This window comes from Cavia porcellus, unplaced genomic scaffold (genome assembly GCF_034190915.1).
Source record: "Cavia porcellus strain 051 isolate PalLab524CR breed Dunkin Hartley unplaced genomic scaffold, mCavPor4.1 scaffold_29, whole genome shotgun sequence".
NCBI classification, from domain to species: domain Eukaryota; kingdom Metazoa; phylum Chordata; class Mammalia; order Rodentia; family Caviidae; genus Cavia; species Cavia porcellus.
Genome location: NW_026947512.1, coordinates 45,016,505 through 45,044,483, shown reverse-complemented (window position 1 = coordinate 45,044,483; position 27,979 = coordinate 45,016,505). Strand labels below are relative to the sequence as shown.

The 27,979-nt window shown below is 44.7% G+C and overlaps 2 protein-coding genes across 11 annotated transcripts in view; both read left to right on the top strand.

Annotated features, from left to right (window-relative positions):
- Positions 1 to 25,328, top strand: part of Nsd3 (nuclear receptor binding SET domain protein 3) — a 132,166-nt gene extending 106,838 nt beyond the window's left edge. For 2 of the 6 annotated variants that reach the window (XM_013144693.2, XM_013144694.2), the window contains exons 15-23: positions 496 to 652; positions 3,419 to 3,621; positions 4,198 to 4,310; positions 4,830 to 5,099; positions 14,659 to 14,775; positions 16,805 to 16,946; positions 18,454 to 18,560; positions 19,038 to 19,242; positions 19,954 to 20,590. In XM_013144693.2, the coding sequence (XP_013000147.1) occupies positions 496 to 652; positions 3,419 to 3,621; positions 4,198 to 4,310; positions 4,830 to 5,099; positions 14,659 to 14,775; positions 16,805 to 16,946; positions 18,454 to 18,560; positions 19,038 to 19,242; positions 19,954 to 20,195 (1,556 nt within the window). In that variant the 3' untranslated portion in view covers positions 20,196 to 20,590. Of the gene's footprint in view, positions 1 to 495; positions 653 to 3,418; positions 3,622 to 4,197; positions 4,311 to 4,829; positions 5,100 to 14,658; positions 14,776 to 16,804; positions 16,947 to 18,453; positions 18,561 to 19,037; positions 19,243 to 19,953 lie in introns of all 6 variants that reach the window. The other 4 variants (XM_013144695.2, XM_003462876.4, XM_005000416.3 and 1 more) reach the window with 4 other exon arrangements.
- On the top strand, positions 25,310 to 27,955 carry Plpp5 (phospholipid phosphatase 5). Of its 5 annotated transcripts, none has more exons than XM_005000420.4 (7): positions 25,310 to 25,606; positions 25,694 to 25,802; positions 25,894 to 25,984; positions 26,097 to 26,160; positions 26,271 to 26,395; positions 26,656 to 26,826; positions 27,266 to 27,955. In XM_005000420.4, exons 1-7 carry the CDS (start codon positions 25,320 to 25,322, stop codon positions 27,439 to 27,441), a joined length of 1,023 nt encoding a protein of 340 aa, XP_005000477.2. In that variant the 5' UTR covers positions 25,310 to 25,319; the 3' UTR covers positions 27,442 to 27,955. The 5 variants fall into 5 exon arrangements, with proteins under 5 accessions (XP_005000477.2, XP_005000478.2, XP_023417758.2 ...); XM_005000421.4 differs by having other exon boundaries at positions 26,897 to 27,955; XM_023561990.2 differs by having other exon boundaries at positions 25,694 to 25,859.
- Positions 27,956 to 27,979: the final 24 nt, after the last annotated feature.

The window sequence follows — 27,979 nt, the reverse complement described above, 5'->3', positions numbered from 1 at the left end:
TTTTTGGTTTTTTGGAGGGGGTTGATTTGTTTTGTTTTGTTTTTTCAATACAGGGTTTTGCTATGTAGTTCAGGCTGGCCTTGAGTTCACTATGTAGCCCAGGTTGGCCCTGAATTTGCATCAGTCCTCCTGCCTCAGCTTCCCAAGTGCTGGGATTATAGTCATCCACCACCTGGCTCAATGTAAAGATTTTATGCATCCATCTTGTTACACATTAACAGTTTTTAGCTACTTGCTGAACTGATACAAATAGTCCACATTTTACAAGACTGTTTTGGTAGTACTCAAAAAGCTCTGTTTATAGCTACTAAAGCCCCAAAATATAGCTAAATATTTCACTTGTATTCTATTTTAATTCAGTACTATGGATATGACTCAATCTCTTTATTAATTTCCCCCAATTTGAGTCAAATTCAGTGCATTTGAAATACAACTTTCCCTTTTTTTATTTTATGTCCTCTTTTCTCAGTTACTAAGACTCTTCTTTGTTTCAAGGTGGAAGATTACTGTGCTGTGAGTCGTGCCCGGCTTCTTTCCACCCAGAATGTCTGAACATCGATACGCCAGAAGGCTGCTGGAATTGTAATGACTGTAAAGCTGGCAAGAAACTGCATTACAAGCAGATTGTTTGGGTCAAACTGGGAAATTACAGGCAAGTTTTCCAACTTCAAAGGGAAATGTCCATCATTGCTCATAGCTGGTCTTCAACGAGGCCTGCAAGACCTGCCTCCTTCCAGAGAGACAGAGCTGGCTCAGTGTGGCGTTGGGGCTGGGAAGGTTAGGTCCTTGTTGGGCATCTTCTTTGTCTTTGAGATTGGTTGGTTAACTGTTGTTTTTAGGTTCTGAACATTACTTTGTGCTGCTGACCTAGGTGGAATAAAGGGTTTTATGGGGACAGTGGCAGTAATAGTTAACTTTGTGTGTTCATTGGATTTATATTGATTTCTGACTTCTGATAGAGTCCAGAGTTTCTATCCTAGCCAGGATAGCTCTCTTTGCCTCTGATTCTGGCCTATTTTGGTCTAGCTGGAAGCCCCAAATGATGTATGAAGAAAGAGTTTTTTTTTATAATTTAGAGAGATTACTACAAAAAGTCTTTACATTTCCTTTTACAACTTTTTACCAAGGCTCTATTGAACAATACATTTTTAAAACTCCACATTTTAAAACGTATATTTATAATTTTTGAAGAAAATAGGTATTAGGGTATTACCTCAGAGTTGGTGCTTTTCAATTAGAATCCTGAGCAAAATATATTTCTATACAATTTCAACTATATTGATTTTTTGTTGTTGTAGTTATAAGAGCTGTGTTGTCTTCTCTGCCTCATGCTGCTTTCCTTCTTTAATTTATTTTTTTATTTTTTTTCCTTCTTTAATTTAAAAACTTCATTTTTAACTGTAAGTGAGGCATTAAGATTGAGCTCACTTTCTTTCAGCCCATTTTCCTTGTTAGTGTGTGTGTATAACTAGCACATTGAGAGTCCAGCCCTTGATTCCCTTCCCTTTTTTGGCATGTTTTTTAAGGTATCCCTTTTAAAAATATATATAACAAGAAACCTAGTACCAAAAAAATTGATAGTTTGAATACAGGCCCGGGTGGTGACTCACTCCTGTAATTCCAGTACTCGGAGGCTGAGGCTGGAGGATCACCACAAGTTTGAGGCCAGCCTGGGCTAGATAGTGAGACCATCTCAAAAAACGTTCTGCCACATAAATCTGGGCATACAACCAGGTCATTTATCACCTAACTAGTATGATGATTTGGTAAAGAAATGGTTTTAGGGAAAGGAAAAAAAATTGAAATGTATTGCATGCGGGTACCAACTCTCTGCAATGAGTGTGGTCATTATGCACTGCAGACATGTAGTAAAGTAAATTAAATAAGAGAAATGACTTTATTAGGCATATATAAAGTAAGAGATTGAATAAATTCAAGTTTATGTATGTTTACTTTTTATTTTGATGATTTTGTATACAGTAAAAGCCCACATGAGGATCACTGATTGTAGCCTTGTTTTTTCATCTTTGGAAAGCTTCAGTGTTCTGTCCCTGACTTGTCCAGTTGCTGGAAACTGTAACACATTCCTTACAGATAGTTTCATTTACTGATTGGTGTACCATTCAGTTTTGTGGCTTAATGTCTTAGTTATTTTTTAGTTGTCGCTGATGCCCAAAGTTGTGAAGGGAAAGGTTTATTTCTTAAAGTTTTTGGAGGTTTCAATCCATACTCAGTTGGCTCCAAGGCAGGGTGGCTTGCCAGGGCTGCAGTTCATGACAGCTGCAAACCGCAAGGCAGAAACCTAGAGGTAGAGCCAGCATATAATGCGCTAGACAATGAGCCAAACACAAATGCACAATGCAAACCTATGAGGCCTGGGGGCCACCGACATAAACCATGACACCTAACATGGTTTATGTTTTTACTCTGCCTGCATCCCATGCTTATTATAATCTAAGAAAATTAGATTCGGAAATCAGCCAATGAAATCTGAAATCTTGACCAAGAGGTGGAGCTGGGGATTTAACTCAGTGGCATAAAGCACCTGCCTGGCAAGCATGAGGTTGTGAGTTCAATCCCCGGTACAAAAAAAAAATGACCAAGGGCTATTTGCCCTGGTTAATTATAGACTCAGAAAACACTGATTTGCAAGAGAAACGTCATCCTTTACTATGGTAGCAGTTTATTCTCAGAATGATTCCCTTTATTAGAAATGAACTCTAATGCCTTCAGAGATAATCTTTTATACCTTCAAAGGTTTAAGTATGTCCATTTATAGGAGAAAAACATGATTTTTCTAGGATAAAAATTGGTTTGGAATAGTACTAATGACATTACACTTGTGTGGTGGATTCAGTGTTACTGAGTTATGCTTTATAACATTTTCATGGTATGTATTTTATAATGTCAAATATTTTTTTAAAGAAATAAGCTAGGTCATGGACTGCATTATTTAGTCTGTTATTGTTGATTTTTAATAAACTAAAACCTGACATGGTGGTGCATACCTATAATCCCAGACTTTGGAATCTGAGGCAGGAGGATCATCGCAAGTTTTGAGGCCATCTTGGGCAACATAGTGAGATCAAAGCCAACCTGAGCAAGACTGTCTCAAAAAAAAATTAATGTTATTAATTATTAGTATGTTTTCAAATGAGGTGTGGTTTGGGTGAATTAAAGGTAAAATATTTTGTGTTCTTAGGATCTGAATGAAAATTGCAAACTGTAAGATTCTTTCCTTGCCTGGCTTTGTATAAAATAGCATGATTTGGGCTGGGAATTTAGCTCAGTGGCATAAGCACCTGCCTGGCAAGTGCTAGGTCATGAGTTCGATCCCTGGCGCCAAAAAAAAAAAAATTATTTAAAAAAAATAGCATGATTTTCCATTTTCTTAGTCTAACTTTGACTTTGTTTTCAGATGGTGGCCAGCAGAGATCTGCAATCCCAGGTCTGTACCACTGAACATCCAGAGCCTTAAACATGACTTAGGAGACTTCCCCGTGTTCTTCTTTGGTTCTCATGACTACTATTGGGTGCACCAAGGCAGAGTGTTCCCATATGTGGAAGGAGACAAAAGCTTTGCTGAGGGGCAGACTAGTATTAACAAGACCTTCAAGAAAGGTGAGTGACTCAGAACGAAGGTTCCAGTATGGATTTCGTAGCATCTCCTCACTTCACATGGCGTTTTGATGGTAGTGAGTTTCCAGACATCATGATCCTGCATCTGTAAGCCTCTGATCGCATTAGAACCAACTTCAAAATGTATTTTCATGTAATTGCTATATATGTGAAAGGAGTTTCTTTAGCAGTCTTCCTATAAATAAAGATTATGCTGGCAATCCCCCACCCCCCCATTTAACCCAGGCCATTTGCACTTGCCTGGAAGTGAGGCTTTCTGGATAAAGGTAAGTGGATTTAATCCTAGTACAAAGCCAGCAGCGGGGGGTCTCTGCTCTCTTGGCAGCCTTTTGCAGACAGCATAGTACCCCCTGAGTTAAGTCCTGGTTTCTTTCTAGCCTACCCTGGTGGTGAAAGGTAGGCTGCAGGATAGAATTTGAAAAAAAAAAAAATGTGTTGGGTCAAATGCAGGGCATTGGGAAGGTGGTGTAAACCTACTGTCTAATCGCTGTTTGTTTTCTTACTGTTTTTGTGATCATTGTTTTTGTGGTCTTACTGTGTTTGTGATCTTACTGTCAGCGCTGGAAGAAGCTGCAAAACGTTTCCAGGAATTGAAAGCACAAAGAGAAAGTAAAGAAGCACTAGAGGTTGAAAAAAATTCAAGAAAACCTCCTCCTTACAAACACATCAAAGTGAGTCTACTCGCAAAAACACTGATATTTGCTAGGAAAGATGAAATGCATTACTTTCTCGGTAGTTAAAGGATCTCTTTGACTTGTGGAAACTTCTGCTAATTATTGACTATTCTTCTGTGAAGTCTTCAGTTGTTTGTTGGACACTTAAATTGAAGCCCTGGTTACAGGGCTCTGAAATACTCCCTCATTCCTAGGGGCAACATGGCTCTGGTGAAATCCCACTCTTACTCCACTAGGTTACCCTGCAGCCAAATGAAAATAGAGTAATTTAACCCCTTTATTTCAGAGAGCCCACAAACAAGCATATTTTTCAGTTAGGAAATTTCCATCAAATAGTGGAGAGAGAAACACACCAAGCTTAGAACAGGTAGTTACTAGCTTATTTCTGGGGAAATAACCCCAAGACATTAGCAGAGGCTGAAATAACGTGAGTGTTTACAGTGGTGTCAGTGTTCGTGTTCAAGTTGCTAGCAGTGTACTTACCTTGCCCTTCTCATTTGTAATGTTGTTTCCCAGGCTAACAAAGTCATAGGAAAGGTACAGATCCATGTTGCTGACCTGTCCGAGATCCCCCGCTGTAACTGCAAGCCTGCCGACGAGAACCCTTGTGGCTTGGAATCAGAGTGTCTGAACAGAATGTTGCAATACGAGTGTCACCCGCAGGTGTGCCCAGCTGGAGACCGTTGTCAGAACCAGTGCTTTACAAAGAGACTCTACCCGGATGCAGAAATCATCAAAACAGAGCGGAGAGGATGGGGTCTAAGGACCAAAAGGAGCATCAAGAAGGTAGCATGGGATGGAGGGAGACAGGGGCCTGGCTGGAACAGACCAGGACCTGAGTTGCTAAGGGTACTTTAATAGAATATGAGCCTAAGATAAAATTTACTGTAATTGGTGGGGCGTGATGGCACAAACCTGTAATCCTAACTTAGGAGGCTGAGGCAGGAAGATTGCCACAAGTTCAAGGCCAAACTGAGCTACATAGCGAGACTCTCAAAAAACCAAAACAAAACAAAAAAGTGGTAGGAATAAGCTATAATAAAATGTACATAAACTTTATTTTCTTTTGGTCCTGGGGATCGAACTCACAACCTCATGCCTACCAGGCAAGCACTTGAGCCCTGGCCCTGTTCATAAACTTTAAAGAGTCCTAGTCATAAAAAGGAGAAGTAATTTTGTAATTTTCTACTTGATGTATTTCTAAACTTGTTGAGCAAAACAATATAGATTTTCAATAAAGGCATTATAGGAAAACTAAGAATGTACTGGGATGGAAATACAGGACTTCTTTTTTGTACAGAGGATCAAACTCATGACCTCATGCTTGCCAGGCAGGTGCTTATACCACTGAGCCAAATCCCTGGCCCAGAAACGCAGGACATTAAGCCAGCATCTTAATTCATTAATCATAAATATATCACCAGATTTTTAAATTTCCCTCAGCCTCTCTTCCTCTGTGAATTGCACTTAATGATACCCCTGCCCTACCTAGTTAGAGATTGTTTCAAGTCCAAAATTAAACTTTTTATGCAAAAACAATTGGACATGTACACTTTCATTTTTATGCTTTGAAACAATTTTTCAAAGCAGTCTCTGAACATAAAAAAGTATGCCTATTGTAGAAAGTAATTTTACTTATTTAGTCTTTTTCACACAGGGTCTTACTAGGCAGTTCAGGCTGACCTTAAGCTCACTTGTGACCCAGGCTGACCTTGAACTCACAGCCATCCTCCTGCCTTAACCTCCTTAGTATAAAAAAATTTAAATGCAAATAAGTCAGAGGAAAATGACTTATTGTTTATCAGCAATAAACCCTATTCACAGAGTGACTCTCAAGAGTTTAGAGTTCCCTAGAACCTTCTGAGATCCTCGTTAAAAACAGTCTGCTGATTAGATCTGGCACAGGCCTGGAATAATCTGCATTTTAACACAGGTCCCCACCCAATCCCACCCTCATCCTTTACTGCTGCACGGAATTTGGAGGTGGATCCACTGAGAGACGTAGACCTCATGGGAATTCAAATTACTCTGACATTTCTGTGCCTTTTTAGAAATAATCTTTGAAATTTAAAATACCTTCTAATATAGTAAAGTCAATACCAAAAATATAATGGAGTAAAATTCCTCCTTCATCTCTATAATTCCTGGTCTCTTTCTCAGAAATAGCCATCGTTAATGGTTTTATCTGAGACTTTCAGACCTTTTTCTGTTCAGTGATGAACGTAATGACATAAACCAACTCCCCATGAGGAATGTGATCATTATGTACTATGAACATGTATTAATAAAAAGACTAAAAATAAACATATATTCATATAGTCTGTATTTGCAAGGTTTCCTCAGCGTAAATATGATCACATTATTATTTTTCCATTTAAACAAAATGTCATACGCATTTCTTGTTTTCTTTTGTTTTGTTTTTTGAAATAGGGTCTCACCATGCAGTTCAGACTAGACTTGAACTTGCTATGTAATGCAGGCTGACCTTGAGCTCACAGTGATTCTCCTGCCTCAACCTCGAGTGTTGGTATTACAGGGTGCATCACTACACTTGACCTTCACTTTATTCTTCTTAATAACCTTATTATAGTTCATAATAAAATGTACTGTGCCTTATTTAACCATTTTCTATACAGATAGATTTATTCTATAATGAACATTGTTGGTTATCCATTTTTGTGCACCTCCTTCTAGAAGTCAGTTGTTTGGAGTGAAATTCATTCATTCAGTACATATTTACGCTTCTCCTATGTGCCAAGGACTGTCTATGCACTTTAGAAATAATAGTGAACAAGACACAAAGCCCTTCCCTTTGTAGATCTGCTAGAGACAGTTAACAGAAATTTGTTAAATACCACTGAATGCTGGCAGGAAAAATCGGTAAAAGGGGACAGCTAGCAACAGGGATTGCTATCTTAGATTGTGGGTTTAGGGCAGTCTGAAGAGGCGACATTTGACCTGAACGTGTAAAGCAAGAGCATTTTGCACCAGAAGGAAGAAAAACAACAGCCAGGGCCAAGGCCCAGTGCACCCAGGAAAAGCAGGCATGCTTGTGGGCCGGGAATGGGGAAGGAGTGAGGCAGGGTGTGTGCAACCTGTCAGCGGGGGGCTGGGAAACACCCAAAGGCTTTTAGTAGAGCATGACTTGGTCTGGCTTGATGTATTCGTTGTTTTTTTTTTTTTTCCTTCCATGTAGGGAGATACTGTACTAGGCAAAGTCAAACTCAGGGGCACCTTAGCACTAGGCTACATTCCCCACCCTTCTCATTTTTTGAGAGTCTAAGTTTCCCATGTCTGCCATGAATTTGTGATCCTCCTGCCCCAGTCTCCCAAGTAGCTAGAATCACATGCCACTGTGCCCTGAGGTATAAAGATTTCTATTGCTGTGTAACAGTATTCCCAACAAAGTTAGTGATTTAAAATGTAATACATAGTTATTATTTGCAGTTTATGTGGGCCAAGGGTCCAGGTAATACTTAACTGGGTCCTTTCCTTACTGTCTCCCAGGGTTGAAATCAAAATTTCCAGCAGGGTTCATGGACAGCTTGGGGCTCAGCTAGGGATAGATCTACTTCCTCCTTACATAGTTGTTGGCAGATCTCTGTTCCTTATAGCTGTAGATGTAAGAGCCCCAGGGTGTTTCTTTGTGCTATTTGGTTGGGGGGGAGGGATGTGGGGAAGTGTCATCAGTTGGGCACTGCTCTCCTCCTCTGGAGTTGCCCCTAATTCCTTGCCATCTATGGTCCCCTAAATTACCAATAATCGCACCTCAGATAAACTTCATTGATTAAGAGTCCTCTGTAGAGGTACTTGCTTCCCTACAGCCAGCAGGGGAGAGAGGTCTAGCAGAGCAGACACCAAGTCCTTATGTAAAGAAGTCATGTAACAAGAACGTAAATGCCATATCAGTTCAGGGTCACTGGGGAACAGTCTTAATGTAAAACATATAAATGAAATGCAATGGATTTATGAGGTAGGCTTACAGTGGCCACCCACAGTCGCGTAGAAGGATACAAAAGGACCATCTGCGCACTGGAGAGCCTGAGCTTCCGGTCAGAACCTGAGAACCTAGAGCTCACTGCCAAGTTCACTGTGAGTCCCTATCAAAAAGCCAGAGATTCCCATAAGCCTGGGGGCGACCGGGGGCGACAGCAAAGATGAGAGCACCTTCCAAGAGGAGAATCAAGACTCCCTTCTTCTCTCCTTTTTATTTCATGCAGGCTGTAAGCCTGTTGGTTGGTGCCACCCACATCTGATGTGGGTCTTTTGTGTTCTGCACATCAGCCATCCAGACACACCCAGAACTGTACTAACGGATACACTGGGCGTGTCTTCCTCAGATTGTCCCCTGCCGCTGCCCTGGCCATATCCTGTTGATTAGAAGCAAATCACTGGTCCTGCCCATGGGTGGGGGCTTGTGTGATGGCAGTGGTCCTTTCAAGAATCTGTCTACCACACTAAGGTTTAGAGGATAATGTTGGCCTGACTCTGCAAGATTTCTGAGGAGGAGTGATAGGAAGACTAGAGGTGAGAGATGACTTGGTCTGATGCCACTGGACCACAGGTGAGCACTGGGTCTTTAATGTGTTGAAGGTAGATTCAGCAGGACTTGTAGATGGCCTGGATGTGTGGGTTAGGTTGCTGCTCAGACACCAAGTGAATTTCTGATGTTGTTACATAATGCAAAAAAAATTTATATTTCATGCATATCACTCATACAAAATTTATGGCATCTAAAGGCCTGGGATATAGCTCAGCAGCACCGTGCCTGCCTAGCAAGTGTTAAGGTTTGAGTTCAATCCCTGGTACCAAAAAACAAAAAAACAAAACAAAGAAAATCAACAACATGATAAAGAGTAATGTGTATCATATGCCATTATTTGTGTAGAAAAAATGAGAACATATAAAAATTTATGGCATCCTGAAATCTTCCAGTTTAATATTGTTATTACTGTTAAAAGATAATAAAACCCAAACAAAATAGAATAAAGCCAATAAAAACAAAGCAGCAAAAGTGGTACGGAATTTCGAAGTAGGATAATGGGGAATTAACAATGGCTACCACAGTATATCTTGTTGTCTTCACAATGGTTGTTGTAGTTAGGAGTTGTACACAGAATAATTAGGATCAAGACATGGAGTTTATAATATTTTTATAATGGTCACCGGGAGTTAACACAGGGAAATGCAGGAAATCTATCCGTAACACCAAAGACATAGATTATTTAGTCAAGAGCCTAAACCCCACGGCAATGTCCCACATGAGTCCAGATAAAAATCCAGAGCTCAGGACAATGCCTCCCACAAGTCCAACTGGAGGTCCAGAGCCCACAAGGACTCACGCCAGTCTCTTTTACGGATCCATGCCGGGAAGGCCCAAGGGTCAGCGGTGGAAGCTAAAAAGTCTGTGCCAGCGGGATGAAGGAGCTGTGCTAGTGGGACAAGGGTTCTACGCTGGAGCTGAGAAGTCACACTCACAACAAAGACCAGGGCTATCCTGAATATCCTGAAAGGCACCACAGCTGTCCTCAGCAACACGGAGGCCCTGAGCTCCTCTGACGACAAGCATAGTCGGGTACATGCCAGGAAGCAGCATGACGAGTTCATCCTGGAGACAAAGCAGCACATGTCTTCCCCTCCGGAGCCAGGAAGCAATGCTCGATGTGAGGACCAAGGCTTCTCCAGGAGAACCAACAACTCAGACAGCAACTCGTAGGAGAACCCACAATGCCTCCTTAACGCCTCAACCCTCCACATCTCCCTTCTTCTCCACCTGTTTATCCTGGCAGCTTTCCTCAGGTGGAGCATCTTCACTCAGTGCCATGCTGATGTAATCCAGCTGGCATTAAGTTGGCCACCAGTTCTTAATCCATAACAGTTGTCCATTCCATCAGACACAGAAAAATCAAATAAAACAGAGTAAAACCAGTCAGAACAGAATATTGAATAAAGCAAAACAATAAATTGGAACAAAATAGAATAACATTGGATTTCAAAAACAAGATAGAAGGAAATCCCCCATAATTGCTATATTGTATACATTTATCCTCCCAACAGATGTTCAAACCACTGGCCCCAGGCCTGCAAAGTCAATCAAACAATATAAAGCATTACGTTGTTTTTGTACCTCTGTTTCTATCAGCTTATCTTGTCCTCCAAACCAGCCAGTTGCTTACAGGGGGTGAGGACCCTTCTTGATTCTCAGCCTGCATGCCAGTAAGCTCACAGGATGGGCGATCTGGCTTCTCTCTTCCCAGCCTCTGCATGGCATGCACAGCTTACCAGGAAGGCAAATTGGCTTTTTGATTTTGATGTGCTCCTTCCAGAATTAGTGTGGCTTTTTTATTTTTATTTTTTTTTTTAAGCTAGGGTCTCACTGTGCAGTTCAGGCTGGCCTTAAGCTCACTTTGTAGCCCAGGCTGGTCTGAAACTCTCATTGATCCTCCTGCCTCAGCCTCTTGCATGCTGGGATTACAAAGTGTGAGCCACCATTCCTTACTTGTTACTATCATTTAATAGTAGTTGCATTTATTCTAAAATGCATTCTAAAATAAGTAGTGTAATCAAGAGAAAATATACAATCTGGATTGTTCTGTTTTTTTAGCACTTGAGGAATTGTCAATGAAGACAGTTGTTTTTTCACAGAATAACTAGAATTATTCCGTCATAATCAAAAGCATAATCAAAAGACTTTGCAGCAAAGTAAAAAAAGATTTTTGGGGCCAGGGATATAGCTCAGCAGCACAGCGCCTGCCTGGCAAGTGCAAGGTTGTGAGTTCTATTCCCAGTACCAAAAAAAAGAGAGGTTTTTGATACATTTACCATAAAGAGGCCAAGGAAGAGCTGAATACAGAAGCACGTGTGTGTAATCCTAGCTACCCAGGAGACTGAGGTAGGAAGAATGTAAGTTTAAGCATGGCCTAGGCAACCGAGTGAGACCCTGTCTCAAAAATAAACCACAGAGCATCATGGGTTTTACCCCTACACATATGAAATTGAGTGTCCACAGTTAATCAGCCCTCTTTTCAGACATAGCAAGCTCCTGAAAAGGTGTTTGTGAGTCAGAAATCAGACAAGGGACTGACTTCCTGTTACAAGGTGGTTTCTTTTCAGAAGTTTCTTTAGGGGTTGAACCCAGGGCCTCGCACACACTAAGTACATCTTTCACCACTAACAGTACTAGATGTTGAGTTGCCAGCTTGCACTGCAGGCTTGTTGTTTTGTGTTGCTTGTTCTAGGTGCTAGGCCTTGTACCCCAAGACTCACCGAGGGCTAGGCAAGTCAGTGTTCTACCACGGAGCCACACCCCCAACCTTTGTTGTAGTTTTTTTAGGGCAGATCTGCTGCATTTTTTTTAAAGTTCCTTAATTTGTTGTTGTTGTTCACAGTTTAATTTGTAGTTAATGATTAAATCCAGTGAGCAATTATTTGAAATTGAAGATTTTTGTCACTTTTAGAACATCTGAAATATTTGTCTTTATTTATAGTAGTGTCGTTTGCCTCATGCACTCCTCATATCTGATCTGAGCCCTGTAATTTGTCTATATTCACTTATTTCCATGCAATAATACATTAAGTAGTTATTAAGCTTTTGGGCCCACAAAACTATTTCTTCAACTGAAATTTTACTTTGACTCCCAGTGTATGAGAAAGATGAAGTGGAGGTGATTCAATTGAAATTGTGCTCTCAAGTTTAAAGAAAATTTGCCACCTCAGAATGTGATACATATATGTATTGATTCTTTGAGGTGAACATATTTAGTACAACATTGCAAACCTATGATAATAAAAAAGGGAAGACTTGCCATATTTTTGCCATAAGATAAATACAAACAGGAAGTGGCAGTGCAGCTAGACAATAATGTGGTCTTCTACTGTCTGGCGGTGGTCCCTTGAAGGAGTGTAGAGTCCATCAGTGCAGGTTGCTCCCCAGTGGGTGAGAGAAAGCTGGCAGAGACTTGTGGCACATTGCCTGCGAAGGTGCAGAACACCAGGTGTCCTTTGTGAGCAGGGACTGCCAAGGGGGAAAGATGAACTCTGCTGCCATAGAAGTGAAAATCAAGAAAGCGCTTGGTGAGCTTTCGTGGTATCCGACGCCCAGGTGACACAGCTTGTGGCCCTCATTGTCATCTGGTGTCCTCGCCCTGTCACCCCTGCACTAATGGCCTAAGAGGGTCTGACACAGGTGGGAGCATGTAGGTCCTTCTAGCTCCGCCCCTGATTTCTCTTAAAGAAATAATGACCTCTTTTAACAATGGGGAGGAGTCAAGTGTGGGGGTCATGCTTGTGACCCCAACCCTTGGGAGGATGAAAGAGGAGGACCACTATGTAGCCAACCTGGGCTACACAGTGAGTTCAAGGACAGCTTCAACTACAGTCTCAAAAAGAAAGGAAAAAAAAAAAAACAGTAAACACTGCTAAGAGCATGGGCTTATATGTTTTTAGTCTGTAGATTACTGATGTTTACTGCCAGCAGTTTAATATTAAGAGCCTTGGATCTAAAGGTATTGGCAAAAAAAATAAACATATTAAGAGCCAGTAAGACTTTGCATGAGGTAAGAGACCAGGGGAATAGGGCAGAAGTTGGTGAAATAATAAGCAAACCTGTGTTTCTTTCCCAAGATACTTAACTGTTTTCTGAAGTGTGTTGGGAGACTGACAGGTCCTGGCTGTCACGCCGTCGTGTTGGCTGACCGAGTAGGGACTTTAAGATATGCAGGCCAGTGAACATGTAACTAAAAACACAGGAACTGGTCATGCAGTGCTTGCTGTGTGTCAGATGCAATGCTGCTATAGTGCTGGCTTCTGGTAAGGACCTGGGCATGAGTGGAGAACAGAAAGACCCTCTGCATGGTAGTTTGGCAGTTTCTTTCAAAACCAATAAGCAAATCATTCTCCTTTATTTTTCCAGGAAAATAAACATATATCCACAGGAAAACTTGTCCAGAATAGTCTTACAACTGTATTTGTAATAGCCCAAATCTGAAAACCATCCACATGTTCTTTAGTGGAAGAGTGGTTAAACTGCAGTACATCCTTTCTGAGGAGTTCCGCTCAGCACTGAAAACAACCACTGATACACAGAGCTTGTATTAATCTGATGGAAACTAGCCTGAGAGTCTTGTCTTCTTATTTTTTTTTTAAGCCACTCTTAGTTTCAAGCCGGGCATGATGCCCATTAATCTGCTGACTCAGGAGGCTGAGACAGGAGGAGCTCCAAGGTACAAGGCCAGAGTTCAAGAGGATTGCCAAGACTTCATAGTTAGACTCTGTCTCCAAGAAAAAGGGAGTTTCCAAAGGCTGCATATTGTATGGTGGCCCTCACAGCCTGTCTCGGAGGCCACGAGTCAGTGTAGTGGGGACCAGGTGGGTGTTTCCAGTGCTCACTAGGTGGAGGAGGCCAGCAGGATGTTGGCTGCACGGGCGTGGTCTCTGCAGCTCTGGGAGAAGGAGCAGCTGTGCTGCTGTATCTTCATCCTGACAATGGGCACACTGTGTGTACCCTGGGGCAGCTGGGCTGAGGCCATGTGCCAGTGTCCTTAAGCTGGCATTACGTTGTGTTGCTGTTCCGAGTGACATTACTCTTGGAGGAAGTTGCATGGAGGGTACAGAGATCTCTGCACTCCTTTTCTAGCTTACTGTGAACATCTGTTATTTAATTACTTTAAAAATTTCAGCCGCAAAGGCAGAGTTTATTTACTTCAGATTTTGATGTTTTGCAGTTCTTAGTAGTGATCCCATACAAAGCTATGAGCTAGGAGCATCTGTACTAATACAGCTCTAGGCACAGCTGCGGAGTGTCAGCTGAAAGGCAAGCATATTGGCAGCTTTTGAGGCACAAGAATTTGCACAAGAAACATGTTTCCACTTGTGGACCCATGAATAAATAGCCACCATTTATTTCTAGGGTTCAAGTTAGAGTCTCAGAATTCTGTTTTCTTTTGATACTGAAAATCAAATTCAGGACCTTGTACTTGCCAGGCTGGCACTTATACCACTGAGCCCAGAATTCTTTTTAGTTTAGGCATGTAGTCCCAGCACTTGGGAAGTTGAGGTAGAAGGGTCACCATGAATTCAGGGGCAACCTGGGCTACACAGGGAGATCATGTCTCAATCAGTCAACTAAAAAAAATGATTTTTATTTTATTTTTTTTATCGGTACCAGGGATCGCACTCATGACTGCCTGCTTGCAAGGCAGGTGCTTATGCCGCTGAGCTAAATCCCCAGCCCCTAAAAAAATAATTCTTTTTTGTTCATTATCTTGGATTATGTACCTGATGTTAAGGCATGCCTTCTAATAAAATACACTGATTTTACAATTACACATTACATGCTTCTCTGCAGGGTGAATTTGTAAATGAATATGTTGGTGAATTAATTGATGAAGAAGAATGCAGACTTCGAATCAAGCGAGCTCACGAGAACAGTGTAACTAATTTTTATATGTTAACTGTTACCAAGGTAAAATTGCCTTTTTTTTGGGATAAGAAAAAGGGATTTTTTTTGTTTGTTTGTTTTTTGGTTGTTTCATGGTTTTAGGTTGAACTCAGTTGCTTTTGATTTGCTTTCAAGCAAACGATGATGGTTTGCAGTGGCTTCCTTGTTGCCTGCAGGGCAATGTCTGTGACACATAGCACAGGATGAGGCTACCATGTTCTCTCATGTGGCCCTGTGTTCTCTTGCTGCAGGCCGCACGTACTTCTTCTCTTGCTTTTACTTGGCTTGAACTTGCTCTGCAGGCCTGTGTCCTTCCCTACCTTTAATGAAAACTTTGGTACTGGTGAAAAAAAAATAAAAACAAAACAAAAAAAACAAGATGAGTCGCCATGGAAGCCTTGAGTCTTGAGAGAGAGCAGAGGGCAGGCCTCCCACCGCTTTCCTTGGTCACCGCAACATCTGGGCTTCCATTAGCACTGAAGGAGAAGATCAGTGCGGTGATTAAATTGCTGTTTAGCAAAAACTCTAAATCATTTGGTATATTAAAACCTTTTAAAAACGAGCAGGAGGGAGCTGGGGATTTAGCTCAGTGGCATAAGCGCCTGCCTTGTGAGCAGGCAGTCGTGTGTTCGATCCCCAGTACCGATAAAAAAAAAAAAAAAACCGAGCAGGAGTGGGCCGGGGATTTAGCTTAGCAGCATAAGCACCTACCTGGCAAGTGTGAGGTCATGAATTTGATTCCTGGTACCACAAAAAAAAAAAAAAAAAAAAAAAAAAAACAGGGAAAATGAGTGCTGTCGTAGGAAAAATGACAGTGAAACTTATAGTTTGTGATTGTAACTATAAGCCCTATAATGTATGTATTCACAGGTTAGATTCATTGTCTTACTGAATTTTTTTCAACCATCCTCTGACTCATAGAACACAGGAAACTGTGGTCCAGGCATAAGTGATGTGTTGAGTATCTTGTTAACCATTTTAAGAAATATGACTAGCTTGGCATGGTGGTGCATACCTGTAATCCCTGCACTTCCTGACAGGAGGATTGCTTCAAGTTTGAGACCAGCCTTGACTACATAGTGAGACCCTGTCTTTAAAAAAAAAGCGGGGGGGGGGTGGAGAAACAAGACGCATGTTTTGTATCCTAGACTGTCTCAAATATGAGAGTCAGGAAAGCATTAGAACTCTTGACGTAGTTTAATGGGAGAGCATGTGCGGAACACACAAGACCTTGGATTTAATCCCTAGAATATCCCCCAGTGCACACAATTAAAAGAGAGATAATTTGAAAGAATTTTAATTGATGTGCTGTTGGTCAAAAGCATTACAGTTTTCATAAACGCACTTTGTGAATGTGAAAGCACCATTGTTCATGATACTGGAGTCCAGCTCCTTGAATCCTGCCCGCCTGGCCAGCAGGCACCCCCACCAGAGCAGCAACACTCGAGAGGCCCAGTCCTTGGAGCTCGTCCAGACCACCAAGAGTTCAAGTCCAGGCGGCTGAAGTCTGGGCTGAAGTATTTTGAACTTCAGTGTAAGTGAGCATGGGCAGTTAACAACTGGCAAGTCTGTGCCACACCACAGTAGCCTGTCCACGAGGCCAAGCACCAGGTCTTCATTTGGAGGTTTCTCATTTTCCCTTCTGTCTTGATGGCTTAAACTTGTTCACCCCACTGTTTTGCTCCCTGCTTCGAGCAGGAAAGAAGGGCTTACAATAAGACACCAGTGTCATTACCTGGACATAAAACAAGGGCCCACTAATGTACAAGGCCCACTAAGGAAGTTGTGTTTTCTGTAGTATGTCAGTTTCTTCTACAAGCAAGCTTAGAAAGAAATTGTATTCTATTTTAATTATTTGAACTTAAAAATTCAATAAATAAAATAGGAAACTCAGTGCATGACACAGTGCATGTCACATGTGTAGTTGCCTTTGTCAGAAGCCAGCTGGCAGCAAGGCACTGGCGCCTCAAGGCTTGGACTAAATTGGATGTGTCTGAAACAGGTTTTTTTTGTTGCATGGCAAAGGAACCTTTCTTTCATTTTCTCCTTGAAGGACCGAATAATTGACGCTGGCCCAAAAGGAAATTATTCTCGTTTTATGAACCACAGTTGTAATCCAAATTGTGAAACACAGAAATGGACGGTGAACGGAGATGTTCGAGTTGGACTCTTCGCTCTTTGTGATATTCCTGCAGGTACAGAGGCCATGTGCTTCCTGAACCTCTTGGGGTCTGGTCGGGTGCGGGTTAGAGTTCGGGCAAGAGTTACTCTTCAAGGGTGGATGCTCAGCTGTTTACACAGGTAAGACTATTGTTTCTGGAGTTGAGTGCTCTCTGCCAAAGAAAGCTAAAAGGAAGCCTTAGCGGAAGACTTTCCGTAAGAGAGGGCGTGATGAGTTCTGTGGTCCCAGGGCATGACTTCTCCAAATTACTGCAGTCTGCAGTGTAACCAGATGTTTTAGCTATTGTTTTCTTTTCTAAAACATATTAAAAGTAACTAGATTGTATTGACATCAGCTGGCTTCTTATTTTTACTTTGAAATATCATTCTGTTTTAAATTATACATAAAAAAAATCTTAGAAGGTGGGGCTATTTTGATTTTTCCTTCCCCATTCAGTTCCCCCACTCCATCCCTATACCTCACCCCTGTTTAAAGTTTTGCTTTGAAACAGGTTCTCACCAAACTGTCCAGGCTGACCTCAGATCCTCAGTTGTCCTGCCTCAGGCCTGGCAAGTGGTGGGGAATACATGTGTGCACCACCACACCTGCCTGCTCACTTGGCATTCTGTTAAGTTTTGTTTTGTTTTTTGTCTGTTGAGACAGGGTCTTACCGTGTAGTTCAGGCTAGCCTTGAGCTAGCAGCGATTCTCTTCCTCAGCCTCCTGAGTGTTGCCTCATCCAGCATTCTTAACAGCAAAACTTAGTTTTTCTTCATTAAATTTGTTTTAAAAAAAAAGTAGATGAGAAAAAAATTGTGTAGCTGACATAGATTTAAAATGTTTCTAGGACCAGCACGTGGTGGTGTATGCCTGTAATCCTAAGGCTCAGGAGGCTGAGGCAGCTTGATCACAGTGGGTTTGAAGCTAGCCTGGACTTGAAAAACAAGCTAATAAATGAAATGTTTCTAGAACTCAGAATTGGTCAAACCCAGTTAAAAGGAAGTTTAAGAGGCCCTTATCTGAATCCTGAGTCTTCCTATATGTAGTAAACTGTATCTTGAATCCCCCCCTGTTCATTATATGAGGCAGTGGTTACCGAGAAGAACACTGTGACATGTGCTCATTTAGAAACTCAAAGAAATAGCGTAAGACAAGAGGCTAAACTAGGCCAGTCATGGTAGCAGATGCAGAATTGTACCCTGTCAGATGCTGAGGCAGGAGGTTCGGAAGTTTGAGGCTGCCCTGGGCAAATTATTACAAAAAACATTCAAACAGAGAAAAGAAAAGGGGCTACACTAGAAGCTTTTACTCCTGCTTGTGGCTTACACATTCTTGATCCCTATTACACTGTTTTTAACCACTCTTCTAGGAAGAATGAGGGTTCCATAACTGTTGATGAATATGGTTTTCCTGATTCCCCCTCAGGGTTTTGTTGTTTTCATCACCTCAAAATTGTCACCTGCCTCTTGGTCTTCAGAGTGTGTTGCAAGCATTTCTCTTCTTCACGGCTAAGTCCAAAGAATTGTGTCTCCTATGTTTCAGGCATGGAGTTGACATTCAATTACAACCTGGACTGTCTGGGCAATGGAAGGACGGAGTGCCACTGCGGGGCAGACAACTGCAGCGGCTTTCTAGGCGTGCGGCCCAAGGTCCGTTGTGGGGGCGCCGCACCCTGGGGTTTGCACATGTGCGTCTCAGGAGGTCAGCACATGGGCACCTGCTTTTGCTTGCAGCCTGTCAGTAGAGTGTAGATGTTCCAAGTCTCCAGTGAAGCCCAATTTCTGATTAAATAGGAAGTTAACAAAGCTTTCTTAAAAATCAACAGTATACTAAAACATGACACATGATAAAAATAGTCAAAGGTTCTCTGAACATCACTGATTAAAGTTGTTTGGATTTATCCCCACCTTTGCAATTAAGAAACAAAAATAGACAAGCATCCTATTTACAACTCATTGAAAGCAGAGCCTTGTTTTTAGTACAGTACTATTGTAGGATAAGTCATCCTGGTGTTTGTGGGACTAACCCTAACAGCAGACAGGTTTCAGTCATTGTGAGACTTTCTTTTCTGCATAAACCCCATCCACTGTCTGTGATTTTGAAATGATATGTTTCCTTCCTGCCAGGCGGCATGTGCAGCCACAGCTGAAGAGAAGGCAAAAAATGCCAAGTTAAAGCAGAAAAGACGAAAAGTCAAAACAGAACCAAAGCAGATGCATGAAGATTATTGTTTTCAATGTGGAGATGGTGGAGAGCTAGTCATGTGTGACAAGAAAGACTGTCCCAAAGCATACCACCTCCTATGCCTTAACTTGACTCAGCCACCATATGGTAAGCAAGACCTTCAAGAGCCCCTCCTCATGCATCTTCACTGTGTATACCTCATAAATACATCCTGCTCCCCTTAATAGATCCTGAAATAAGTGTTGAACAGATCAGACAAAAATAGCAGCTGCATTTATGCTAGTGAAGCCTGATGTAGTGGTGCATACCTGTAATCCCATTGCCAGGGAAACTGAGACAGGAGGATCATCTCTAGTTTGAGGACAATCTGGGGTACATAGTAAGTTCAAGGCCAGCCTGAACTGCATACCAAGACCATGTCTCAAAAAGAAAAAGGAAAAAAAAAAAAAAAAAGCAATGAAAAATCTGTATGCAAAACCCGGCATGGTGGCTCACGCCCGTAACCCCAGCACTTGGGAGGATGAGGCAGGAAGGATCATTGCAAGTTCAAGACCAGCCTGGGCTAATGTATAATGAGATCCTGTCTCAGAAAAAAAAAAAAAAGAAAAGAAAAGTAAAATCTGTGTACAAAGTAAGAGTTTGTGTGTGGGAGCCAGGGTCAGTTCCACACTGAGTGTTACACAGGCAGATAGCTGGCACCTGTGGCACTGGGCTCAAGTTGGCTCAGGTCTGTGGGAGACAGCACACTCCAGGTGTCCATTTCACTGGAGCTCACAGTCAGAGAAGAGTATGGCAGCGCAGGCTACCCTGGCCCCACGCACTGACCACTTCCTCCCTCCCTCCCTCTCCCCGCACTAGGAAAGTGGGAGTGCCCGTGGCACCAGTGCAACATGTGCAGCAGTGCGGCCGTCTCCTTCTGTGAGTTCTGTCCACACTCATTTTGCAAGGATCACGGGAAGGGGGCTCTGGTCGCCTCGGCACTGGAGGGCCGTCTCTGCTGCTCTGAGCATGACCCTGTGTGTCCCGTGTCACCAGAATACTGGAGCAAGATAAAGTGTAAATGGGAATCCCAGGACCGTGGGGAAGAGGCACAGGAATAACTGCACGGCGACCCCCTTTCTGTTTAAATGCGATGAAGACAGCGATGGATACTGCGTTTTGAGCACAAGATTGCAGAGTGCACGCAGCTTCTGCCATCAGAGCTGCCTTACTAAAGCAAGGATGGGAGACAGTCACACAGGCAGAAGAAGCGATTGATGAGGTCCAGTCTTCCCATTTTGTTTTGCTGACTTGGGAATTTCTTTTGTGGAAGGTTAAATCCCACTCCACTCACTTTTTTCTCTTGCCTTTTATTGTGCTTCAGTGCTTTTGCAGCTGAGAAAAGAAATGTCTTCGTTTTTAAAATCAGAACAAAAGAGAAAAGGTTTTGTTAATGAGATTAGTTTAAAGTTTAAGATGTGTTCCTTGGTTGTATAAAGTAGCTATCATTCCTTTATTTATTTTCATTTTTAGGAATTTGAAAAGTGTAGTTCAGGTAACCCAATCAGTGGTGTATGTATGGGTATGTGTTTAAGTAGGAACTGGAGGAAGCCCTCTAGAAAAGCGTACATTACCTTTATATACCTCTTTGCTGAGCAGCAGCGGGGCAACCTTCTCTTTCTCTTGGAGAAAAGCTCTCCCCCGGTATTACATTGGTATTAACTGTGTGGTCTTAACCAGTTGGGCTCTGTGCTACAGGAACTTTACCTGCAAAAGGATATGATGTGTTTTTTAGTTTTGTTTGTTCTGGAAGAAGAAATTGAATGGATGTGCATGCTCCCTGTCCGCATACAGTGGCTCCGGCGCAAGCGTCGCAGATGGGAATGTACGGCCGGGCCCTCTGCCTACCCTGACACCAGCAAAGGTAGCAAACGGAGGCAAAAGGCACAGATCAAAAGTGGAGTCACCTGAGCACCTTTTTCTGCCCAGTTTTCTGTTGTCTTATCAAACATTTTTTTGGTCAGCTGACCAATCACGTTTCCTAGCACAACTGTGCGAGAGACTTGGAATAGATCTTTTAAACTGAGCTTAGTTGGTGGAGTGAACATGGCAGGGGCATCTTCAAGTTATACATAAGCAATTCCTATTTAGTACTATTCCACAACTTAAAAATGTCCTCATAGCTAAGAGCGAGACATAGAAGCCGCACAGACATCCTTCACCTTGGGAAGCGCTTAGAGAAACTCCCAGGGAGGTCTGTGTGAGCACAAATGGTTGCTGGACGTCTTCCCGAAGCTACCCTGCAAAACTCACTCCATGCCTAGGAGCAGTCAATTCCTGTACTCCTCACGTGGAAGCGCTGGTAACGTGGGACATCACACTGGTCAGCAGATGCCTAGGGTTAGCCTGAATGAAGTTACAGTTGCTGCTTCCTGCTCACATTTATTTTCCGTCAGAAGTGCTCTATTCCTGAGGAAGGGAGGGAGGAGGGAGGTCCTGCTGTGCTCCTTCAGTACCGGCAGTGGGTCTCCGCAGTGGGTCTCGTCTCTACAATCTAGAGCCATTCTCCGGAAAGAAGAAGCTGTGTTGTGCCTCTCTTTCTCCCTTTAAATATAGAAATGTGCAATTATACTGGATTTTCTCTTGCAAAAAACAGCAACAACACTACAATCCCTTTTTACTTAAGCTTCTAACTGCCATTTGCCTAATTGCAGCAATTAATTCCAAGGTGACTTCCTGGTCATCCAGTGATTCTGCTAATTACATGTGATCCAAAAAGAGCAAAGTGGAGGCGCTCCACGCTGCCACATCCCAGCGCTCGAGTCCAGGGTACATGCTCACAGCCGCGCTGGGCTTTGCTCTCGAGCAGTTATATAGTTTAATGTCCTTTTAAAAAATAATTTAAGAAAATCTAGGTTTTCTCATACTCAGATCTTATTTTATATAGATATATGATAAATGTATGGATTTTTAAACTTACTAATACAAAGATTTTCTTTAGTATTCTAAATGCAACTCTTGTTGAAACAATGTCTAACATGAAATTGTATTCCTGTTTTGTTTTGGACTTTAGTGCTATTTAATATCTGAAAACTTTTATATGGTAAGCCAGGGTACATTCTATAAACTGCAGATCCCTTAGGTTTAAGTATTTTTATGCCGCTTCTCATTGTGTCACATTTTGTTTTTATATCTGTAACGAGAGCTCTGCAGAGACTTTTTTAATCCTTTTTTTAATGATAATAGGATCATTCTGTCATTTCAAAAATCAAGATACAAAATAGCTAACCGTGGTTCTAAAGTGTTAATGGTCTGAAAAGCAGCTTTGGTCGTGCTGATGCCAAGCTGTCCCCACAGCCCTGTGGGTGGCTGCCAGAGCTAAGGCTGTGAAAGCAGGAGGCTGCACCGTGTACACCGTGTATGCGTGCTGTTGCCGGTGCCACACCAAGAGTATACTCCAAAGGATATGCTTCCCATTTGCAGCCTGATGGGGGTGTCTGTTCACTTTTAAGTCTGTCTGTGGTCAGAGCTTGAGTGGTTGGTTTTTATACTTGTTCAGCAATGAAATAACTTTAATCAGCATAGGATGAGAGTGGTTGTGGGTTAACGTTAACCTCATGTTAATCCTTTGGTGAGGAAGCAGGCATGAGATCAAGATCCCAGGATGACCAGGATCTGACAGAAGGCCTATTAGCATGGGGCTGCAGCAGTTAGGTCCCCAGAGCTAAAGGAATCACAGCTACCACAAGGAAGTGCCAGGGTGCTGGCCCAGCCTGCAGGGGCACTAGGCGGGAAGCAGGCGGCGTGCTGCTTCTCACTTTTGTGTTTGCAGGATTCCTCTCTGGTTAAATTCTCACACCTGCTGGCCTCAGCTTTAGAGTAGGTCGAGTTTTGGAATCACGGAGGCCTGAAGACCCTATGCTTCTGCCAGGGAGGTTTCTGGAAACAAGACAGGGAGGAGCCACTTGGCATAGCACTTGAAAAGGCTCTTGTGAGTGCGATGCCAGGGAGATGTCAGGTGTCTGACTCGGAAGCCTATTCAGAAGGCCTAGGCTGGTGGGCAGCTTCCAGGTGGTTTTCTGGGTGTTGTGTTGCAGTCAGGTCAAACCGACACCTGCACTCTGCAGCCAGCATGCCCCCTAGTCCGAATGGATCCTGGGCTTCTGTTTCATCTTCAAACACAAACTCTTTTAACTCTACCATAAAGTCAAGGGGCAGCCACCACAGGCCATTTGCTAGCGGAGTAATAAAGCAAGCTCCTCAGCTGGCCTTTCACGCAGCTGGCAAGCTGGTGTATGCTCTACCTCTGTGGGGCGGTGTAGTGGCAGCCCAGAGGCTGCTGCACTGGGGGGTGGCCCCAAGCAACCTGCAATGCCTTTTTACCAGCCTAATGCCTCTTGCCACCCCTCATCCTATCCTGCAGACAGGAAGTGATCAAATGGAAAACAATTTCCTGTTTGGCCCAAGGCCACCTAGACTTGGTCTCTGGTTCTTTGTAAACAAAAATTAGAACTCAGTTCCATTTTCAAATGAGAATAGATGTGATCAGACAGCTTTGCAATGAATTGATGAATACTGAAAAGTTGGAAATTTTGTATATACTGAAATCTTACCAACTTTTGGGGGGTAGGGTACTGGGACCCCTTTAGGGTGAGGGAGGGGATCATAATGTTTACCACAGGTACGATGTAGTCACTTTAACATGGAGACCTCTGCCTCATGGAATTCAGGTTTTTTAAGTACTTGAAACTCTTCAGATTCTTGTTTTAGTTTCCTGTTTTTACAGTGTATGAAGTAGAAAGCATTGTTTTTTGTACTATTTTTTAAAACAAATAGCCTCATTTCTTACTCTCTTTCATCTATGTTAAAAACAGTTCTGGACACAGGCACGCATCTCACAATGTCCAGTGTCCAGGCCTTGAGGCATCCAGGCTTCTCACAGCCGCCTCCTGGGCGGGCGTGGGCCTTTCCTGTCGAGCCCTCCCAGGCCCTCTCCTTTCCTTTGACTGTAGATGTGTGTAGGGAATAATTGTTTGCACTTAGGTTACACTTCTGAAATGCTGTGTAAACCCTTATTTATCAAAAGCATTTTTAGTTTTTGGTTCTTTTAGCAATCTGTTGCAGAAGTGACAGAAACGTGCACTTGGGGTGCAGCTCTGGGGAGAGGGCTAACAGCCAGTCCTCCATGGGCTCTGGAAACCGGCCACAAGCCGGCAAAAGGGAAGTGGCGCTGTCGCTGGAGTCACAATCCAGCGCTTAATTTTCCTGTGTGACATGACTGCCACTGCCCTTCCCACCTGGCCACACGCACTGACATGTGTGGGCTCGGGCTGCACGGCCCAGCCAGGTTGCCCCCACAGGGCAACCCTAAGACCTTCCTGTTGGTTTAGACGTGGACCAGGTAAAATTTACTCTGTTGTCCTTCATAGTCTGTCTTTCGCTGTCACATGCTGTGTTGAGAATCATGCTCCACTAATAAGACGCTAAGTGATGATGACAGCCCGCCAATGAGATCGTCTTTTTGTACACAGAGTTGTGTGTATATTTGGGATTGGTGTGACGAACCATTTAATGCTGCACAGTGCACGCAGACATCTAGGTTCCGCTCTCATTTCCTCAAGTTCTTCATGCTGATGACCTTTGTGGATTGGTTATTTCCGTACTTTGCTTACCTGTAATCAACTTTGTAGATCCTGTGGAATGTCACTTTGCCTAAATCACTTGAGACTTGAGTCTTTATTAACGAAGCATCAGTGTTCACTGAAGTCAGTCTCTTGAGTTCCCTAACTTGGCTAGAAGCTCTTGACACTAAGGGAGTAGCGTTCATGTTCCCTGGGGAGTTCCACTAGGGCATTACTGTATGATGACTTGATGTTGCCACATAGACTTTAAGATATATACTATTTTGAGGAGTTTGTTAATTGGCCTATGTTCTATTGCAGAGTGTGGAACGTGCAAAGCTTGGGTAACCTGTATATAGATAGCTCGTTGACTAGTTACCGTGTACTTAGGATTGCCTGTGATATTTAAGCTTCTTACTGATACATGTGCTGGTAGAAACATACCGTTTTTGTACATTATATTTACTCAGATGTTGCCTTTTTATTTTACAAATACTTTGGAAATCAAGTGGTTTTTTTTGTTTTTGTTTTTGTTTTGCTTCTGTGAGGATTAATTTGGACAGATTTTTGACATTCCACTGATTTCAGATTTTACTTGAGATTGACTTCAATAAATGGCCCTGTATGTCCCAACAGTGTGTTTTCGGTTCTGTGCTCCTAAGGGAGGGGTCCCAGGAGAGCCGCCTCTGCCTGCTGCGTGGTCCGAGAAGTCACCATCCAGGCTGGTGGGGCGCCGGACACCCTAGAGTGGTGCGCAGGCGCAGCGCCCCTGGCGACTGCCCGCCCGCGCTGCTGCAGGCCCAGCGGGGCGGGCTCTGCGGCCACGTCAGCAGGCGCGGGCAGATGGCGATGGTGGCGGCGGCTCTCGGCGCCGAAGTGGGCGTGCGGGCGGCGCTGTTCGCGGCCTTCCTGTGAGGGCCGGGCAGGGCCCTGGGCGGGCGGATGGCGGGCCTGCTGCCAGTACCGCTGCCGCAAGCTCTTGCGCCGTCTCTCCGCAGGGTGACGGAGCGGCTGCCCGCCTTCGAGCGGCGCATCCAGCCCGAGGAGATGTGGCTGTACCGGAACCCGTACGTGGAGGCCGAGGCCTTCCCCGCCAAGCGCATGTTTGTGCGTGGATCCCCGAGCTCCAGGGGCGGGCTCCTGGGCATGGGCCCTGCCGGCCAGGTCTCCTCGTCCACCTCTGCGCGCTCTGCTGCAGGTCATCGCGTGCCTGGCTCCACTGGCCCTGATCATCCTAGCCAGGCTTCTCAAGAAGGCGGACGCGGCAGATAGCATGCAGGCCTGCCTGGGTGAGCGCCGGTTCACCCGTGGCCGGAGCGGAAGGAGCTGGCCTGGCGGGAGGAGCTGGAGGGGAGCGGCCCAGCCGCGCCGGCTCACGCTTCCGGGGCCCTTGCTTCGCAGCCGCCAGCCTCGCCCTGGCCCTGAACGGGGTCCTCACCAACACGGTGAAGCTGATGGTGGGACGGTGAGTGCGCCTCTGGCCCCGCATCGGTGTTTGCGCCGGGCCAAGGCTACCCTAACCCCGTGACCGGCGTTAAGGGGACAGCGAGCCACGCGATGACCGCTGTTCCCTAGGCCGCGCCCCGACTTCTTCTTCCGCTGCTACCCGGACGGGCTGGGCCGTGCAGGGCTGCCATGCACCGGGGATGAGGCCGTGGTGAACGAGGGCCGGAAGAGCTTCCCCAGCGGACACGCGTCCTGTAAGACGCGCGGCTTCCTGCGGCGGGCGGGGGCCAGGGACCTCCGATGTGCGCATCCTCGAACCCCTGTAGTGTTTGTCGAGGCCCTGGGCTCCGTGCTGGTAGTAGGAAAGTGGCTTTCTGGGCCCTGGCAAATACCAGGGACAGCGGGTCCCGAAGTCAAGGCCTTGGTTTCCCGGCCCTTTCTCTGCCCTCATGCGCCACCCTGGAGGGTTGGAGGTGACAGCCAAGGCCCTGCAGTTCCCGCTCTCCTCTTCCAGTTGCCTTTGCCGGCCTGGCCTTCGCGTCCTTCTACCTGGCGGGAAAGCTGCACTGCTTCACGCCGCAGGGCCGTGGGGAGGCCTGGCGGCTCTGTGCCTTCCTGTCACCTCTGCTCTTTGCCGCTGTGATCGCACTCTCCCGAACTTGTGACTACAAGCACCACTGGCAAGGTAAGCGGTGCAGCTGGCAGGGAAGGAAGCCTGGGGCTGGGCACCCCTCACCGCCTAAACTCCTGTGCAGAAACAGGAGCGCAGGCACAAGCCAAGGCTCAGCAAGGCCCAAGGCTCTGCACTGAATGCTGCAGGAAAGGGTATGGAAGCCCTGGGGAGAAGTCCTCCTGGAGACATGTGTGACAGTGCAGCCCAAGGTCCCCCCAGACTGGGCACAGCAGACTCGTAAGGGGGCAAGGTCAGCGGACAGCAGTAGGACTCGTGGCTTTATTCTGCCCAAGAAATTAACTTGGGCCACCTGAACTCAGGTTCTGGTCTGGTGCAGGGAACAGTGACAACCCCATGGGACAGGCTCCAGACAACTCCCACAGGGCAGCACGGTAGGGCTGGCGGTGTGGCATCCCAGGCCTAAGTGCAGCTCCCACACCTCTCCCTTCAGACGTGCTGGCCGGGGCCATGCTGGGCGCCACACTGGCCTACGTGTGTTATAGGCAGTACTACCCCCCTCTCAGCGACGCCCAGTGCCACAGAGCCCTCCGGGACAGGGGCAGGGATAGGCCCGCACCTCACGTTGCGCACGGCCAGCCTCAGGACTCAGGCTGCTTGGACGTCTAAGAGCTGCGCCTGCATCGGCAAGGCGGGAGCAGCCGGCGCCTAGAGCTCTCCACTGACCATCAGGGGACTCTCTGAGCTGGCGTTAACTACGAAACTTAAGCTCCGCATCTTAACGTCTAGACGGGGATCCCAGCTTGCATTTACTTCCCCTGGTGGCACTCCACTCCGCTAAGAAGGTGATCATTGCCACCAGCAGGAGGCTGCTCTTGTTCATCTGTCTCCATGCCAGGTGCTCCTCGCCCAGATTCAGCTCTGGCCGTGGAGGCAGGAGAGACCACCAACAGGGAGGCCACGAGGGACAGGCATGAACTCCTGCTGCCCCTTTGCAGGACCTCAGGCCGCCCCTTTCCCATTTCTCGGGGTTGTGCTTTCACTGTTCCTGCCTCACACCTTCCCCTGAGGCGAGCTTCTCTTCACTCTTTCCCACCAGTCAATAAAACAGAAGGTGTGTGCTGTGACCTCCCTGGGCCTGTCCCGCCTGGGGTTGCCGTCAGTACCAGTTCTCTAGCTGAAATTTTATTTCCTAAGCTTATTTCAG